Source organism: Myodes glareolus, chromosome 22, assembly GCF_982192425.1.
Source record: "Myodes glareolus chromosome 22, mMyoGla1.1, whole genome shotgun sequence".
Lineage (NCBI taxonomy): Eukaryota > Metazoa > Chordata > Mammalia > Rodentia > Cricetidae > Myodes > Myodes glareolus.
In genome coordinates, this window is record NC_142047.1 from 17,214,712 (window position 1) to 17,234,589 (window position 19,878).

The 19,878-nt window shown below is 40.5% G+C and overlaps 1 protein-coding gene and 1 pseudogene across 2 annotated transcripts in view; one reads left to right on the forward strand and one right to left on the reverse strand.

Moving 5' to 3' along the window:
- The window catches only part of Heatr3 (HEAT repeat containing 3), a 45,754-nt gene that overhangs the window by 14,287 nt on the left and 11,589 nt on the right, over positions 1-19,878 (forward strand). For both annotated transcript variants that reach the window (XM_085682060.2, XM_085682059.2), the window contains exons 6-11: positions 368-508; positions 5,234-5,511; positions 13,775-13,865; positions 13,982-14,139; positions 14,367-14,449; positions 15,445-15,581. In XM_085682060.2, coding sequence (XP_085538186.1) covers positions 368-508; positions 5,234-5,511; positions 13,775-13,865; positions 13,982-14,139; positions 14,367-14,449; positions 15,445-15,581 — 888 coding nt within the window. The remainder of the gene's footprint in view (positions 1-367; positions 509-5,233; positions 5,512-13,774; positions 13,866-13,981; positions 14,140-14,366; positions 14,450-15,444; positions 15,582-19,878) is intronic.
- LOC148118449 (eukaryotic translation initiation factor 1 pseudogene) lies at positions 12,471-12,982 on the reverse strand (annotated as a pseudogene).

Genomic DNA, 19,878 nt, shown 5'->3' on the forward strand with positions numbered 1-19,878 from the left:
GTTAAACATGTTACTGTTACACATGTGGTGCATGAACTAGAACTTCCTATTACTGGCCTATGATAAGTGTATAAACTGAGGATAAATCAGAGATATTTGTAATAATTCAGCATTGCCACAACATTTAGGAACCTTTAAGTTATAGTCTATGAGAATCTAGTTCTGTAAAGAATTAAAAATTTAAAGAAGATGACAGATTGAGATCTCTAGCCCTGATGATTGTGAAGCCTCTTTTGTGTGTACCTTCCTTGAAGTAAAAAGCCTATATATCTAAAGGAGCAGATGTGTCTAGAAATTGTAAAAATGCATGTTTTTGTATGTTGTACTGGTGTAAATTACCCTAAAATTGTTGAGTTTTGTCTCACAGCATATTGCTTACAGACAGTAACTGAAGAGAACCCAGAGCTCCTGAAATCTTTTGATGGCACAGCTTTGCGTGTGCTGGAGTCTGCTTTGCTTTGTCCTGTCACCTCTATGGAGTACATTCTGCTAAAGACACTGGTGGCAGGTAAGGTTTAGCCAAGTTATCTAGTAACTTTCAGTGAGTAAAAGTGGAAAAGTGGGGGCCAAAATTCAGCCGTCCTCATTTCAGCACTCCAGCTTGTACTCTGCCCTGTCTGAAAGTCTTACTATCAGAGCAGAGACCTTTAACTGACATGGTTTTCCATAGTGTGAAGCCTTCTAGAATAGATGTTTCCATTTTTTTAAAAAAAATCTTTTTCTTTTCAGGTTTTTGTTTGTTTTTGTTTTGTTTTTTTTTTAAGACAGGATTTCTCTGTAGCTTTGACTGTCCTGGAACTTGATCTGAGACCAGGCTGGCCTCAAACTTAGAGGTCTGCTTGATTCTGCCTCCAGAGTACTAAGATCAAAGGTGTGCACAACCACTGCCCTGCTTATCTTTTTTTTACGTGTATGTATGTGTGGTTGTGTGTGCTTATGTGCCCTACATGGTATAATACAAAGCATGTTATTGTGCAGCTAAATTTCCAGATTTCTTCATCCTGCAAAATGAGACTTTATCCACTAAATGAGAACTTTTCCTAAATGTGCTCGCCCTCGCCATCGCTGATTACCACCATTCTGCTGTGGGTATGACTATTGTAAAAATTAGCTTTATAATAACAAATAGAATCGTTTGTATTCGCCTCTTTATAGGTAGACAGGGCCTAAGCATCAGTACTATTTCTTTTTAATTTTTGAGAACGGTCTGATGTAGCCCAGGTTGACCTCAAACTTACTGTGTAGTTTGATGAACTGCAAACTTCCTACACCTTGAGTGCTAGGAGTATGGTTGTGCACCACCACACCGAACTTATACAGTGCTGGGGATCAAACCCAGGGTTGTGTGCATGCTAAGCAAGCACTCTACTGACCAAGTTATAGCCCCAGCTTATTTTCTTCTTTTTCAAGCTGAATAGTATTCCAGAGTGTGTGTGTGTGTATTACTCTTGGGTGTTTTGTGTGTGTGGTTTTCAAGACAGAGTTTCACTATGTAACAGACCTGGTTGCCCTGAAGTTTATAGACCAGTCTAACCTCAAAAACAGAGATTTTCCTGCCTCTGCCTCCCAAGTGCTGGCATTAAAGGCTTGTGCCACCACTGCCTGGCAGTTTGGGAATTTTAAGGCAGGGTTTCTTTATAGCCTTGCTTGTATGGGAAGCCACTCTTCGTCTGTTCATTCTCAGATGGGCTTTCTGGGTGCTGTTCACCACTTAGCTATGTTAATCATGCCACAGTGACCGTGACTAGTTTTGTCTAGCCTCTGCTTTCACTATTTTATGTTATGACTAGGTGGTATTTTTAGACATAAAGGCTCATATGGCTACAGCTTGCATTGTGATTGTAAGCTGAAATTTACATGGAACTTGTGATCCTCTTGCCTCCACCTCCCAAATGCTTGAGTTACTGGTGTACAGCTCTAGCCCTGGTTTTACAGTCCTGGGGGTTGAACCCAGGGCTTTGTGCATGCTAGGCCAGCTGTCTACCAACTAAGCTACATTCCCCATACCCTGACATTCACTTTAAAAAATTATTCTGATTTCTTCCTGGAAGCAATATACTATTTTGGTAGGAAAAGGTCAAGAACTTGTAGTCTGTCTTCTATGTGAGATTTTGGAGGGTTAATAACATTCCAGTGTACTTGGGAAATAAACTGCAAAGAAGAGTAGCTTAGGTGAAGATGGAGAAAACGGGGTGCTTCCTGTCATTTTAAAAGAAATTTGATTAGTGTCTCTGGATATGTGTTGGTGGGGGTTGCTCATTTGTTTCCTGGCAGCCCAGACCCGAAATAAACACACAGAAACTATATTGCGTGCAATACTCTTTGGCTAATAGCTTAAGCGTATTTCTAGCTAGCTTTTATATCTTAAATTGTCACATGGTTGTGGTCTACTGGCAAGGTTCCATCCAGTGTCTGGCGTCTATCTCCTGTGGTGGTTACATGGCTTCTCACTAACTCTACCTACTTCCTCCCAACATTCAGTTTAATTTTAGTTTTCCTACCTAGCTCTATTCTGTCCTATCACAGGCCAAAGCAGCTTTTTTATTCATTAACCAATAAAAACAACACATATACAGGAAGACTTCCCACATCATCTCCCCTTTTCTATCTAAATAAAAAGGAAGGTTTTAACTTTAACGTAGTAAAATTACATAAAACAAAACAGGTATCAAACAAGAATTATAGTTACAATATTTATATCTACTTTATCTTTTATCATAACTAAGGAAAACTATAACTATAACTTTCTATTCTTCAACACCATCAAAGATTTCAGAAAGATATATATTACCTAAGTAAATAGGAAGTGCATTATAAGCAACTTCCAAAACTCTAGAATTGACAGAGGCATCTCGCTGCCTGGACAGTCACCCAAAGTTCTTCTGTAACATTGGGGGCATCCAATCGTCAGCCTACAGGCCCATAGTATCCAAGAGACTTTTCCATGAAGCAGGAAATCCAAAGATCTGTTCTGCCTTGTAATGGCAAAGTCTATCCGTTGCTTTCTTCTGTGTCCTGCAGAATGTTTGGCAGACTCTTTCATGAAGCAGGAGCCCTGAAGGATAGTCCCACCCTTAGGCAAGTTCAGCAGTCATTTTTCTATGGGTCCTGCATGTCCAGTTCATACAGCATAACATCAAGCAGTCCAGGCAGGAGCATTCTCCTGCCCAAATGGCCGACAAACTCCATAAGGAGTCTCTTTGATGCTCATTAACCTCTTGAAGTAGATTGGTGCTGCCAGGAGCAGATGTGTCTCATTGTCATGAAAGTCCTAAGTTCTTAAAACATTTTAAATGCCATATTCTGCTAGTCTTTGAAAGGTTTGAAGAATATCTGTCCATCTGAAATACGTTTGTACATCTAGAAAATCTAACATGACTACAAGCTGGGCTATTATAGATGACTATTAACCTATATTTCTTAATTATATATTACATTTTTAAATGATCTGCACAAACACAATATCTTAATCAAGAGCATAACTATACATAACAAAATTGACCTTAATTTTGCATCAATAAACCAAGATCCATACCAATGCAAGTATTCATTTTTATATCATATCTCCCTTTAAATATAAACAAACATTTATAAACAGTTATTTGGGGAATTTGGATGTAGTTCTCTACAAACTGCTTTCTGCTTTTTGTTGGGGAATTATTTTCTTTTTAGGAGACCTTTGAGGGGCGATCTTGGTCCATCAAACCACATTAGTCTGGAAGGAAACCTCAGATTCTCATCTGTGCAAACAAAAGCAGAGCCTCTTTTTCAAAGCAACATAGCCTTAGACAAATTTTGAAGTCAAGATACCTTTAAAATACATATGTTGGCTTAGCTTAGCAGCCTGTACAATGAAATGTCTCTAAAAAAAAAAGAAAGAAAGAAAGAAAGAAAGAAAGAAAGAAAGAAAACACAATAATATACATAATCTAGACTTTCTGTGTATTCCAGCTTTATGTGGCTTATTTTTTTTATTCCTTTAATCTCTGTGCTCTTTCTCTTTCAAGATGACTTTTTTTTTAAACCATTCGCTTCTTTTTAAAACTCTCTATACTCTTTCTTTTTTCTTAAACCCTGTGACCCATTTTGAGGTCTTTTTCATCTGTAATTATTTTCTGACCAGGAGGACTGCTTCTTAAAATGCTAAGCAGCATGGCTCGACCTAAGGCTGCTTTGCCTTTTGGTTCCACCCAGTTCAACATGGCAGAGGTCTGTTCAGTGCCAGCTCTGCGAGCCATACAAGCCATGCTCACAGCCCCATTTTCAGGCACACAGAGTCTATGTTGCCATTAAGCAAGTTGTAGCATGCTGCTCACAAACACCATTTAAATGCTCTGTAGCCTGAACACTCCCTCCCCCCCAGAGTCAGAGTTGTTAACACAACTAGCACGAACCAGGAATTCTTCTTAAAGGAGCCAAGCAGTTTTTGCCACTATCCCTGATTTAGGAAGGCTTCTCTTAAAAGAATTGCACCTCTGCTTGCGTCTATCAAACAGAGCCCACCTGAGAAGATGCTGCTACCAAAAAACTCTGTTCTTTTATGCCAAGAATTTCTTTTTAAGCTCTGTCAGGCTTTATGTAGATGTATTCGGCCCATATTAGCACCATTTTGTTGACAAACAGCTCATTTGTTCCTGGCCACCCAGACCTGAAATAATTACACAGAAACTTTATTAATTAAATCACTGTTTGGCCTGTTAGCTCAGGTTTCTTATTTGCTACCTCTTATATCTTGAATTAGCAAATTTCTATTATTTTGTATTTTACCATAAGGCTCATGGTTTAATGGCAAGGTTCCAGTGACTCCGGTGGGTAGGCATCTTTCTCCTTCAGTAGTGGTGCTACATGGCATCCCTCTGACTCTGCCTACTCTCTCTATATCTCTTCCAGCCTGACTATATTCTGCCCCACTATAGGCCCAAAGGAGCTTCTTTATTAACAAATGGTATTCATAGCATACTAAGGGAAATTCCTCATTATTTGTGCAAAGGTAATTGAGTTTTATAAACTACACCAGAGCTTAAAGACTCAGCCCTGAGGAAACTTTCCCCCCTCACTACTATATTAATATTATGTTGTCCCATTTAATTATATTTTGTTTACTTTTACTATTTAGCATTTTCCTTTATTACACCAAGATCAGTCTGTGTATTAGTGTTAGAACTCATTCTTAATAAGGATTCCACAGGCAATTCTTTGGTCTTCGTTATTTCTCTTTATTATTTTTTCCCAGGCACAATATGGAACCTAAAGGACATTATTCCATCTAAGAGTCAGGCAGAAATCATAAATGCCATACTGAAGATCTTGTCTGAAGTTCTGGAGGTGAATGGTGCTGACACAGTAATTCAGATGAAAGAGGCTGAGACCCAGCGGTTAAAGACAGCTGCAGAGACTGAGGACGTACTAGCAAATGCTAATGATGATGGCTTGGTTGAAGATGATGAAATGGAAGAAATTCCTCGTAAAAGAAAACTTAGAAAGAAGACATTTATTTCTGATTTACTTCCAGTAAGTCAGAATGGTGTTCAACATTATTAATAGATGAATTAATATATCTATTTCCTTCAACAGGTGTCCTTAGCATTATAGAAAATTACTATAGCCAGTTTTTAGTAAAAGTTATATTTTCCTGTTGATTCTCATAACATTAGAAATGTACCCCTGTAGCCGGGCAGTGGTGGTGCATGCCTTTATTCCCAGCACTCGGGAGGCAGAGGCAGGCGGATCTCTGTGAGTTCAAGGCCAGCCTGGTCTACAAGAGTTAGTTCCAGAACAGGCTCCAAAGCCACAGAGAAACCCTGTCTCAAAAAAAAAGAAGAAAGAAAGGAAGGAAGGAAGGAACGAAGGAAGAAAGAAAGAAAGAAAGGAAGAAAGAAAGATACTCCTGTAAAAGAAACAACAAAAATCTCTCATCTAAAGTGAAACCTTTCTGTGTGGGAACTTTCAGTTGGGGCAACCTAACCCAAACCCAAATACCAGCAGCCTGCCTCTGTCCATTTCAGTTACCCATCGCTTCCTAGGCTGCCTTCACACTGAATTTATCCACTCAGTTTGTCACTTGAGTTCTTATCTTTTATGTTAGTATTGTATTTAGCAGGGCAATAGAACAAACTTTCATTCCCCCACTGCCATCAGGCTGAGCAGAAGAGGCTGGGAAATGTGTGGTTTGTGCTAGTGTGGTGTTGCAGAGAGATACACAGTTGAGTTGTTTCAGCTGAGAAAGTGGAGATGGATCCATGCTTTGGGAGAATGCTTTCCTGCAGGAGGTGAGAATATAGCCAGGCAGGGGAGACCCAGTTGGGAAGGCACACACACTTCCTGTACTGCTCTTGTGTGTTCCATGCTGCACTAGCCCTAGACGAGACTCTTCAGTCGTTTCCTGTACTCGGGGAACCCTCTGTTTAGGAAGAATGACATGTAAGCCTGTGGCTGTGAGCCCTACGCTAAGAACAGTGGTAGAATTATGACCAAATTCCTGTCATTTCCGTACACTTGGTAAATGTAATTAATCCCAGATGGGAAAGCAAAGAAGAAAGCTGTTGGAAAGGACGTAGGTCCACCTGAGCTGTGTGAAATGGTGAAGTAAGACATAGGACTATGAAGACATGGTAATATTTAGAAAACTCACTCAGCTGGCAGGAAAGGCAGGAAGGCTGCTAAAGAAAGTTGACAAGCCTCAGCTAGGAGAATACAATTCACATCCTCTCACGGGACAGTGCCAAGGGTGGCTTGTCTTGATTTACATGAAATGAATTGAAATTCATTGTCTTGATATCTTAACAGTTCTGATTAGAATTTTGTTGTTGTTTTGTTTTTTTGGACAGGGTTTCTCTGTTAACAGTCCTTCATGTCCTGGAACTTGCTTTGTAGACCAGGCTGGCCTCAAACTTACAGAGATCTGTCTGCTTCTGCCAAGTGCTGGGATTGAAAACAAGCACCACTATTTAGGATTCTTTAAATCGAATATAGCTCAAAAATATTTTCTTATAAACTGTTTGCTAGTTTATTATGTTTTAGATGTTCTAGTAGGTGGTATTACAAGTGTGCATCACCATGTCCAACTCTTGCATTCTTAAAAACTCATGAAGCATAGTTTTATGGGTTTTTTTTTTAAGTTTTTGCATTTTATTGTTAGGTAGGAGGCATGTGCATGCCATAGAACATGTGTGGAGGGAAGAGTACAATTTATAGGAGTCCGTTATCCTTTTCTACCATATGGGACCTGGGGGTTGAACTCAGGGTTGGCAGCAGGAGCCTTTAACCACTGAGCCATCCAACCTGCATAATTTAATCTTAATTGCTTTGAAGAAATCAAGAGTTTTATATATAGAACAGTTTCATATGAACAACCAAAGTATTGTGTTGAGAAGACCATTCTATCCTCAAGTTGCTTACAGATCAGAAAACGCCATAAAAATCATAACACCTCCTCTTTTAACACAGCACATGTATTAGAACCTCGGATTTAGTCCTTGTCTCACTTTGCTTGTGTCAGCATTATTGAAAACCAGCCCAATGGAGGGGAGCACAGCCGTACACCTTGTCTAAAAGGAGGTGTTTGTGAGGAACCTAGTAGTGTTTTCTTGGAATATCACAGATGGTTGAAGGGTAGACCTGGAATGTGTTTGGTTTCATGTTCATGTGTAGAAAGTGTGCGTGCGATGTATTGGTGTTTTCAGCTGCAGGTGTAGTAGTCTCATTGTCCTGATGGATTCAGGCATACTGCTTTTCTACTCCATTTGCCCATCAGATGTTGATGTTTTGAGACAGTTTATCTGTGCAATTCAGGCTGACTTAAGACTCTTTAAGTCTTCACCTCTGGAGTGTGGGATTACCATGACTCTTAGCTTCAGAAATTGTCAGGGTACTCTGAAGGATATAAAATTCTATCTGGTAGTCAGACAGTGGCATTCACATGTTACTCTTGTCTGCAGTTTTACTTCCAGGAGGCTCTTAAAAGGAGTAAAGGATCAAAAAAACCAAAGAAAAGAAAAAGAAAAGTAGTAAAGGAGCAGGGCAGTGGTGGCACACGCTTTTAATCCCAGCAGTCAGAAGGCAGAGGCAGGCGGGTCTCTGTGAGTTTGAGACCGGCCTGGTCTACAAGAGCTAGTTCCAGGGACAGGCTCCAAAGCTACAGAGAAACCCTGTCTTGAAAAACCAAAAAAAAAAAAAAAAAAAAAAAGGAGTAAAGGGAGGAGAAAGGAGAACCCCCCCACTCCCCGCCAAGATTGAGGTAGGAATGTCACTGTTTAAAAATAGTTGGTGATTGATTTTAATGTTCTGCCCTCAGGGATTACAGATCTGAATAATCACATTAACCAGATGTATTTCCTTAAGTATTGTTTTAAAATAGAGGGAGGTAAAGGGAGTATGTGCTGGGGAGATGACTCAGTGGGTATGAGCACTTGCTCTGTAAGCAGGAAAACCTGGGTTCAAATATCCAGAACTTATGTAAAAAGCCTAGCATGACTGCATGTGCTTGTAACTCCAGTAGTAGGTGAGTAGAAAGATGGATCCTCAGAGCTCAATAGCCAGCAAATCTAGCCAAAACAGTAGAATCTTGATTCAGTTAGGGATCCTCCAGGAGTAGACCTGAGTGGGGTAGTGAGGGAATGAAGGTACATAGACAGAAAGTTGGGATCCAGTAGTCTAGGCTCTCAGCAGAAGAAACTGCAGGACCTCAAATTTCCTTATGCCTATTATATAGAGTTGAACAGAGAGATGAGGTTAGCTTATTGCATATGTGCATATTATGTATTATTTCACACAACTGAATTAGGAGGTGGAGTTATTACATATAGATAAACACGGAGACAAGTTTAACTAATTTTGGTAGAATTAGTCTCTGTAGCAGAGCAGTTTTTAGGCCATAAACATCCAGGGGCAGAAGGCTATGGTGGACCTGTTCTGCACACACTGTCAACGTCCACACATGGATCAGAAGGAAAGGTTTTGCCGTTTCTCTATGGGTCTGAGGTTCTGATATCCTTTACCTTTGTCAGAATTACAAATCCACTTACTCAGGGCTTTCTCTGCTCTCTACACCCTGTTTCAAGGCAGTGAGGTAGGGCGTGGTAGAGGAAGCCTGTTTCGCCCTGTGTGTGTGCTTGTACATTCATGGGCCCTCACTATTTACATATGACATGGACACAGGGCTGAGGATATTGTTAGTGATAGAATGCCTGCCTGCTAATTATGTTTAAGGTCCTAGGTTTAACGTTGGCACGGTGAAAAGTAAAATTTTGAGCTCATAAAATATAGTATTTTCTCAAAGCAAAAATTGCTTTTAAAGCCTTAACTCATTACCTTATAATTAGCATTCAAGTAAATTAGGCAGCCAGAGTTTAAGTGCCAGTAGAATGCTAGGCGTCATGCTCTCGCGTGCAAGGAGTACAAACTCACAGTAAACTGAGGTCCTTCACACTGCCCTGTAGATTCTGCTGGAGGCCTGTCAGTTAGAAACCTTCAATTGCATCTTTAAACTTAAGGTTTAACACAAATGTGTAAAGAAAACAGTTTTTAATACAGGCAGAAATAGAGTATTCCTCTTTAGCTCCCAGGATTATAATTTATCCAGTCTGGTGTTTATTTCATCAGTACCTCTTCAGCTGCCCCTCCTGCTCCTGATTACTTTGACACAAATCCCAGACCCCGAAACATCTCTAGGCTGATCCTTTATGTCAGCTTGATAACAGCAAGAAGTAGAGGAATGCTCTGAGCAGTAATCACATTGAGGGGAAGCTAATCTCAGAATTTCTTCTAACATGGATCCATAGCAAATGTATTTAGTAACAATCTATTCTTAGCTTAGCTGAGCACCACACACATAGACCAGAATAGAAGTGTTTTTTATATACAGTGTTAGTAGAAAAAATATGAAATATAAATTCATAGATTGCTGTTAGATTAACAGTCTTTTTTGTTTTCTGTGGGGAGGGGCAGGTGCTAGGGATTGATCCCATCACATGCACACACACAGCGTGTGTTCTATCAGCCATCCTTCATTTTTGTTAGATAACATAGGCCAAAGTTATAGTTAAATTTTTAGACTAGGCATTTGTTGGTGGAATTTTATTTTTTGTTTGTTTGAGACAGTGTTACTATGTAGTTCTGGCTGTCCCAGAACTTGCTATGTAGATTATGCTGGTCTCAAGCTCACAGATATCCATCTGCCTCTGTTTCCTGAGTGCTGGGATTAAAGGTGTGCCACCATGCTTAGCTCCTTAGTTGCATTTTAAAAGAGCACAAACATTAGAAAGGAAAATGATGATGTATCATAAGACCTGTAGATATATGTTTAACTTTAGACCCAGTAAATATGAGAAAATAAGATACTTATACATATCCACAGGGAATGGGCTTTAACTCAGGCCTCGTCCTACCCCACCCTGGGTCCAAATCCCCAGGTGTTAAGTTCTTCATATGAAATGGCATGTTATTTGCATCCACTTACATACATCCTCCCATAGCTTTCAATCATCTTTAGATTAGATTTTTGTTTGTTGGTTTTGTTTTGTTTTAATGTAGGATCAGTCTCAAATTTGCCGTGTAGCCAGAGGATGACTTGTAATTTCTAATCCTCCTGTCTCCACTTCCCGAGTGCTCTGATTACAGACATGTGCCACCATGCCCAGGTTGTGTAGTGTTGGAGATCATACCCAAGACTTTGTGTATACTAGGCAAGCATTCTACCAACTGAGCTATTTGCCCAGCCATTTTGAATTCTTAACAATATGTAATACAGTGTTAGATGAGAAGGGATTGTTTTGCTAGCTTACATAATTGCATTTAATGCTGAGGATCAGTCCCAAGGCTTTGCACATTCTTGGCAAACACTCTTCAGCCCTCTTAGTAAAATGTAATTGTTTTTTATATATAGTTATATTACTTATAGAATACTGACAAGTGCAGATGCAGTTTTTCCCAAGATATTTTTGGCCTTGGTTTGATTAGCTGGTCATAGTGTGATGTGTCTGTGTCCCAGATACTTGGGCTGAGATAGGAAGGTTAAGTCCTGGAATTTGAGCTTTTCCTCCCCCGACACTACAGTATAGTAAGAGGGTTTTTGTCTTTGTTTTTCGAGACAGGGTTTCTCTGTAGCTTTGGCACTTGCCCTGGAACTCACTCTGTAGATCAGGCTGGCCTTGAACTCAGAGAGTTCCACCAGCCTCTGCCTCCCAAGTGCTGGATTAAAGGTGCACTTACCACCATTGGCTTAGTAAGAGTTTTTAACAAGGAAGGAAAGAAAAAGATGGAAAATCATTAACTCCATGAATACAGAACTTAGAAATATAGAAGATTGGCTGTAACCTAAAATATTCACATCTATGGAATGCTTGGTCAATTATAGTAGATTCACTTAGTAAAATTTTGTTTCATTAAAAAAGAAAGTTAGAATTTTTTTTAAACTTTTTTAAAATATTTTTTATAGTTTATTTAACTTTATTTTATGTGCATTGGTGTGAAGGTGTCAGATCCCCCGGAACTGGATTTTCAGACAATTGTGAACTGCCATGTGGGTGCTGGGAATTGAACCCCGTTCCACTGGAAGAGCAGTCAGTGCTCTTAACCTCTGAGCCATCTCTCCAGCCCCAGAAAGTTAGAATTTATAAACAATAAGGTGCATATTATTTTTAAGGTTATTCCACTCACAGAGTATCAGTGTGACTGACTTTTTACAGGCAATTTAAGAATTAAGAGCCGGGTGCTGGTGGCACATGCCTTTAATCTGAGCACTGGGAAAGCAGAGTGAATTCCAGGACAGCTAGGACTGCTTTACAAGAAACCCTGTCTCAGAAACAAACAACAAAAAAGATTTAGGTTTATAGGTTTATATTGTTCCTTTTAAGAAATAGTAATTGATGAAATTTATGTCTTTAGAGAAAAATGTCTCCATTTCTTCTGTCTTTTTTATTTTTTTAAGTTTTGTGTGGGTACAGATGGGTATGGGTGCCCATGGAGTTTGGAAAAAGTGCATCAGAGTCTCTTGGAGCTGGGGTTAAAGGCAGTTGTGAGCTACCTAACATGCTGAGACCCAAACTTGGGTCCTCTGCAGGAACAGTACAGTACACACTCTTGACCATGAGCCACCTCAACAGTCTCTTTTTTTTTTTTTTTTTTTTTTTTTTTTGAGACTGAGTGGCTTCTTAGCTCTGGCTGACCTGGAATTCACAGAGATTCTCCTGCCCCTGCCTCCCAGCTGCTGGGATTAAAGGCTATGTCCAGCTTTTTTTTTTTTTTTTTTTAAAGACAGGTTCTTTGGGTAACAGCCTTGCTCCCTAGGAACTTGCTTTGCAGACCAGACTGGCCTCAAACTCAGAGATCTACCTGCCTTTGCCTCCCAAGTACTGGGATTAAAAGCCCTTGCCACCACTGCCTGGCTTTTTTTATTCTTATTTTATTTATTCATTTATTTTTCTTGTCTTCAATCTTTTTTTTATTTTTTTTTAATTTTTTTTTTTTGGCTCTTTTCAGTTTATTGCATGAAGGAGTTACACTAGTCCAAGTTAAAAGCGGACCCCAAATGGTTACATTATACAAGCTGTGAGGTTTTTAAACTTGTGACAAGGGACAGGAGGGAAATTCTACTCATTGCAAGGAAATCCTCACTTAAGCTTCAGAGTCACAAGCACTTAAAACCCATGAACCTTCAGCTGATCGTCCTTAGCCAGTCCAATCTCTATTAGGAACTGGCATATGTTCTTGCGCTGGTCACCCTGTAGCTGAATTACTTCTCCATATTCTGGATGCTCAATTACAGTACCATTGCAGGCAAATTTCTTCTTAAACGCCTTCACTAGTTTCTTTTTATCGTAATCATCAGCGATCCCTTGGACAGTGGTAAGGGTCTTCCTGCCGTTTCTCTGTTGAATTCTTATATGGATATAATCCTCAGTGCCAGCAGGAAGCAGGTCATCACCCTTACTTGCATCAGCAAAGAGGTCGAAAGAGTGGAGGTTCTGAATAGCGGACATACGATACGATCGGCCTGCGGAAGGCGGCTGCGGGAGAAGGGGGGGGAGACGGAGCGTCGGGAAGCGAGGGGGCTCGAGGGGGAGGCAGCTGAGTCCTCGGCGGCGGCTCAGTGACTGGGGTCTTGTCTTCAATCTTAAAGAGTTGCTTTACATTTTATTTTTCATAGAAAATTGGGGATGAAGGCTATGTGCTACTTTATCAAGCATTGTTAATTTAAGACTTGTTGATAATGTTTGTGGGTGTGTTTGTTTTTTAAACGGGATGTCAATATGTAGTTTGGGCTGGCCTCAAATTCAGATAATTTTTCCTGACTGCCATCTGAGTGCTGAAATTACAGGCGTGTGCCACCATGCCTGGATGGTAGTGTGTGTCGAATGTAAAGATGGCTAAAATATGTTGTTTAAGCAGCTACTGTCTGAAAGGAGCTTTGGTTTAACCTCAGTATGCTGAGTTACTTCTTTTTTGAGACAGCTTCTCTGTGTAGTTCTGACTGTCCTAGAATTTGCTTTGTAGACCTCAAACTCACAGAGATCCACCTGTCTCTGCTTCACAAGCTGAGACAGGTGAACATGTTTGTTCTCTCCTATGGCGCCTGTGATAGATGGAACCCAGTTAACAGAGACTTGCTCTACTAGGCCAAGAGGAAATCACAGTGCTCATTTGTACCTCTGTAACTTTTCGACCTATTCCAACCCTTATATACTCTATTCCAAGTGCAGAAATTGTTCAATAGACTTTAATCAAGGAAACTGATGCAAAAAATACATGATTTCTTATTATTACTATTATTTTTTAGTCTACTGACAAGGAGCTGAGAGAGACCATGGCATTGCTGACAGCTCAGCAGACTGCTCTGGAGATCATTGTCAACATGTGCTGCACTGAAGGTTTGCTCCCAGCTTACGCGAGACGTTCCACTACCCCATCCCCACCCCCACACCAAGGGCTGTTTCTGTGGGAGTTTCTTTGATACCCAGTTATGTCTGGTTTGTCGTCTCCTCAGATCCCTCTGATGATGAGTGGGAAGAACTTTCTAGTAGTGATGAAAGTGAGGCCTTTATGGAAAGCTCCTTCAATGAGTGTAGTGGGCAGCTGCTGTCCCCATTGTGCCTGTCCCATGAGATTCACACTGCCCTGACCAACTACCTCATCCCAAAGAAGGTAATTAGTTTCATCCTGGCCTCAGGTTGGGGTGTGGGAATGACTGATGTGAGCTGTGACCTGTAACGCAGGAGCTGGCGGCTTGCGTGTAAAGCAGAACTGACAGAGCTAAAATAATGCACACGTTCTGACCATGCTAATATGTAAACAGTAAATCAGACTTTATAGAGAAGTCCTGTTTAAGATGATCTCCCTTTTATCTTTTCCTGTTTCCCTTTCAAACCTAGGTTTTTGAGAAAACCGCTTCACCAAACAGTGTTGCCATTGACATATGTTCTAGGAACCCTACTTGGAAACCTTTGATTAAGAAGTAAGAACCTTTCAATTTTCAGAAACATTTATCATTTTGTTATTATGTGAATTGTTGGAATATTGAATGGAAAATGCTCCCAAGACTAGCCTATGTACCCTGGAGAAGTTTGTGCCCTGTGTGCTGGGATACCTGTGTAAGAATGAATATTCACTGCATTGTGGGTCATCGTTGCCACAGCTTGGAAATAGCCTTGATGTCTGTCATGACCATGTGAATAAGAAGTTGACATTCAGCGGTACTAAGGATCTGAACTAGAACCACTCACAATACAGAATTTACTGTGTTGAGCAGAGCAAATAAAACACAAAATGTGTACACTGTGGTTCCCTTTCCACAAAGCACACATCTAGACAACACGAGAGACACATACCAGATGGCTCCCAGAAAAAGCAAGGAAGAAAGAAAGCAGGCCTGGGGTACGGGTCTGTAATCTCAACTGCCCAAGGCTAGAGTGGGAGGATTACAAGTTCAGACTCTGCCTGAGCAGCCTATTGAGAGCCTGTCTTCGGGGTAGAGTGCTTGTCTAGATGAGTGGTGCCGTGGAATCAGTCCCTGGGACAGCAAACAATAAATACAAATGAAAAAATAAAAGTGAGTTTGGTGTCCAAGGCTGAGTAGAGACTTACAACTCACAGTGAGCTATGCTCATCATAGTCCTGAGTGCTCAGGCACTTTGATTGGCAGATTAGCAGTTCATATTATTCTTTGTGACCTGCCTCAGATCCCTTGAACTTGTAGGTACTCTTAATTAGAATCTGAAGCTTAGATTAAAAATTGGCGCTGAGCCAGGCATGGAGTCTCATACCTCTAATCCCAGTACTCAAGAGAATCACAAATTCAAAGCCAACATAGACTTCATAATGAGCTCCAGGCTAGCCTGGGGTACAAAGCCAGATGCTGTGCCATAACCAATAACGATAGTAAAAATCACTAGACCCATAGAATTACAGTGTATTAGTTTACAGAAATAATACTGTTCACTTTCTTTGCAGATTGAACACTATTCAGTGTAGAGCCCTTATGTGTCTCCAGAGTCTTGTGTCTCTCCTGGACATGGACCATCTTGGTGGAGCCCCAGCTCTTCAGACACTTGTACAGCACCTGTCAGAACTTCTTTTTTCTCAGCCAGGTAAATATTTAGATATTACTGTGAAAGACTACTTGGACAGCAGAATTTTGAAGAATAGGAACTTGAACTCTATAAATGGAGTTTTATCACATTTAACCTGCAGAAACCTTTCCCAGATACTATCAACCATGTATTACCATTGCCAATAACAATCAAGGGGTGTCAGTAGGTTTGTGTGTGTGTGTGTGTGTATTTTAAAATGTCAATCTGGGCAGTGGTGAACCACGCCTTTAATGCCAGCACTTGGAAGGTAGAGGCAGAGGATCTCTGAGTTCAAGGACAGCCAGGTCCCCCCCCCCCAAAAAAAAGTCTTAAAAAACAGAATAAATAATTAAATTAATGTTATGTCATTTAAAATGAGTCTTAAGTATCAGGTCCTCATTAGGATATTTGAGTAAGTCTTTATTTTTTTTTTTAATTTGAGGATTTTTTACATGAGTATGTTGTATCTGCATCATTTCTACCCCCAGTTCCTCATGTCTTCCCCTATCACCCTCTTTTGAATTCATGATCCCTTCTATATTTCTTCCTGTTACAAACACACACAAGAACATAGACATACAACCCACTGGTCCAGTCAGTGCTGTCCCATCTCATGTCCTTAGGGCTTACCAGGTAGGATTGTGGTCTCATCCCTGAAAAAGCAAACAAACGAAACCAGGAAAGTGGTTCTCCCTCTGTCAGTGACCATTAGCTATAGCTCCGAAGCTAAGGGCGGGGCCCTGTGAAATTTTCCTCCATCCAGGTTGGCACATCAGCTGATGTATTCACAGGTCTTATGCTGGCAGCCATTCGGTGAGAGTTCATAGAAGCAACATCCCTGTCCTCTTTAAAAGAAACTATCTTGTAGCAGTCATCCTGGTCCTTGGCTCTTCCCCCTCCTCTGTAATGCTTCCTGAGCTTAGGTGTGGGAGTTGGGTTATAGATGTCCCATTGAAGGCTGAGCACCCCCTGGTTACTTATTCTTTGCATTTTGACCAGGTGTAGATTTCTTCTAGTTTCTGCATGCTGCAAAAGAACTTTGATGCGATGTGAGATCTGTACTTATAATACATATAAGTATTTAGAAGGCAGGTAGAAACTATTACTTTATTAATATGGCAGTAGTAGATTCACCTCTAGGACCTATGTCCTCTCTAGCCATGGCTTTTTGGCTAGGTTTTTAGTGCTTGACCACCATCTAGTTGACTTTGTCTCCAATTAAACAGCTATTGTGTATTCCAAGATGCAAGTACCATTATTGTGCTATTGAGGAGCTTTTGTTTGTTTGTTTGTGTTTGTTTTTGAGATAATATTTTTCTGTGTAGCCTTGGTTGCCCTGGAACTCACTATACAGACTGGGCTTGCCTGAAATTCAGAGATCTGCCTGCTCTGACTCCTGAATGCTGCAGTTAAAAGCATAAACCTCTGCGCCCCGCCTGTTGAGGATATATTGCTGGCTCTGTCATTGTGGTTCTCAGACTTTTCAGCTGGCCAGGGCTGTTGATAACTTTTCTCCCTTAGCAGCTTTCATGGCACCCTCAGTACCATGAGAGCTAACCCTCAGGCTTCCAGGTACGCACCAGGTTCATGTTTTCTTGTAGGTCTCCTGTGCCTCCCCCAGTCATATTCTTATTATATTTTAAATTTTATCGAGTAATATGCATAATACATACATATACAATATATAGGACAAAATTCAAAACTTAGGAGAGAATGTGAATTGAACAGCCTCCTTTGTTTGTTCTATACTACCCAATTCTCAAAGTCATCATTAATACGCAAGTTTCATTTAAGCATCTGCTTCTAAAGAAATTCTCCTGAGATGAGATAGACCTAGGGAGGGGAATATAGGTTACCAATCCTGTAATACCAGATACTGTTCTATACCTGGCTTTTGTCTGACCTGTCTTTCTTTAAACACCTTTGTTTGGTGGAAGCTTCCTTGTCCTGACTGCCTGCTCCCACAGAGACTTAATGTTACTTATAAATGTTTGGCCAATAGCTCAGGCTACTTGCTAGATAAACCTTATATTTAAATTAACCCATATTTCTTATCTATGCTTTGCCATGTGACTCATGATTTGTTACCTCATTTTCTTTTTCTTTTCTCTCTTTTTCTTTCTTGGGTTTTTTTTTTTTTTTTTTGGCTTTTCAAGACAGAGTTTGTGTAGCTTTGGAGCCTTGTCCTAGAACTCATTCTATAAACCAGGCTGGCCTTGAGCTCACAGAGATCCACCAGCCACTTTCTCCTGAGTGCTGGGATTAAAGGTGTGCACCAACAATGCTTGGCATTACCTCATTTTCTAAACATTCTGCTTTTTCTTAAATTGGCCAACATCTCCTCTGACTCCATCCTTCCTCCCCTCAGAGTCCTCTGTGTCTGACTGGCCCACCTTTACTTCCAGCCTGGCTACCAACTTGTCATCGTTTAGTAACCAATGAGAGTAGTACATATTCACAGTGTACAGAAGAATTATTCCACAGTGCACCTTGACTTATCTGAGTCTCTCAGGTTACGTGTCTCTGTCCTTAATTTCTATGACAGTGCCCTATCTGCTGAAAATTAAGCTTAAATGACAGAAATAATCATTTTAAATAACTCCTCAAAATTGTTTTTTATTTTGTTTTATTCGAGACAGTTTCTCTGTGTAACATTCTTGACTGTCTTGGAATTCAATTTTTGTCCAGGATGACCTCAAACTCACAGATCTGCCGGCCTCTGCCTCCTGAGTGCTGGGATCAAAGGCGTGCGCCACTACATCAAGCTTGAACATTTTCTTTAATTAAGATAAAATGTGAATTATACAACGTGGAAAGTTTTAAAGACTAATAGAAACACCTCCACATTAATTTTGGAGTGTCTGTTGGACACCAGGTTTTAGGAAATGGGAGGAACTCTGGTAAGGCCGTTGTTTAGCATGTGCTTCTTGACTTCTGACTGTGTCACGTGCCGTCTAGGTCCTAGGAATACTGAAGTAGCCGTGGGGGTTACTGACCCATGGAGCTCATATTCTCAGATGTAATTCCAGCTGTGAAGAAGAAAGGACGGAATGGTGTGAGGTCTGAGTTAAATGTAAAGGGGCTCTCTGGAGAGAGAGCATTTGAACTAGGATCAAAATAAACTGAAACAGATCCATATCATGCAGGATTTTGTCCAAAGTGTGTCTTGTCTGATTGTAAAGTTGGCCTATTTTCTGTCCTGTGATAATTGCAGGAATTCCTTCTTTGGTACTTATAATATCTGAAAATGAAAAGCCAAGCGATATAAGCCCTGATAATCGTTTGTGGGTGGCTAGTGGGAAGACTCAACATGTAAAAAAATACTTCATAATCAAGCCTAAGAATTTGAGTTAGATTCCTGGATCCCAGGGTGAAGATTTCTGAGTGTTGTCCTTTGACCTCCAGGAGTGTGTTGTAGCACATGTGCACCTGCACTTACACACAGTAATAATAAATAAAAAATTTTAAAATTATGCACCTAGTATGTACTTTTGCAATTCCAGCGCTTTGAGGCTGAGGCAGGAGAGTTCAGAGTTTGAGGCCAATCTGGACTATAGGGAGACCCTATTTTAAGAAAATTGTGGGGGGCTGGAGAGATGGCTCAGAGGTGAAAAGCATTGCTTGTTCTTCCAAAGGTCCTGAGTTCAATTCCCAGCAACCACATGGTGGCTCACAACCATCTGTAATGGGATCTGGTGCCCTCTTCTGGCCTGCAGGCATACACACAGACAGAATATTGTACACGTAATAAATAAATATTTAAAAAAAAAAAGAAAATTGTGGGAAGCTGTTTGTCTTTTACCTAGGCAAGGTAAAAAGGAGGTTTCAGAAATGGGACAATGTCCTAAGCACACAGGGTAATAAACCATGGCATCTGCTACTATGTAACAAATCTGCCCCAAGCCTTATGGCTGAAGCGATAAGGTGCATATGATTAGGTATAGCTTCAGTCTCTGCCATCAGGAGCCTGAAGGCAGGAGGATTGCTTGAGTCTGTGTGTTCTAAAGCAGCCTGAGCACCACATGATCCCCTGTCTCGTTCTTATTCTCAGAGTCTAGGGGCAGTTGTTCCTCTCCTAGGGAACGTTTGGCCACGTCTGAAGATAATTTCAGTGGTTACTGTCTTGGTGGTTGTTCCTGGTGTGCCACAGGGATGCTAGGAGATACCTTGCACAAGAGCAAAACACTCATCCACCTAAAATAAAATAAATCTGGAGAAAAAATTGCTTTTGATAATAACAGTGTAAGCTAATACTTGCATGCTTTGTTTTAATCCTGGTTCTTTTCCTACAAAATAATTTGTCTTGGAGAAGAGA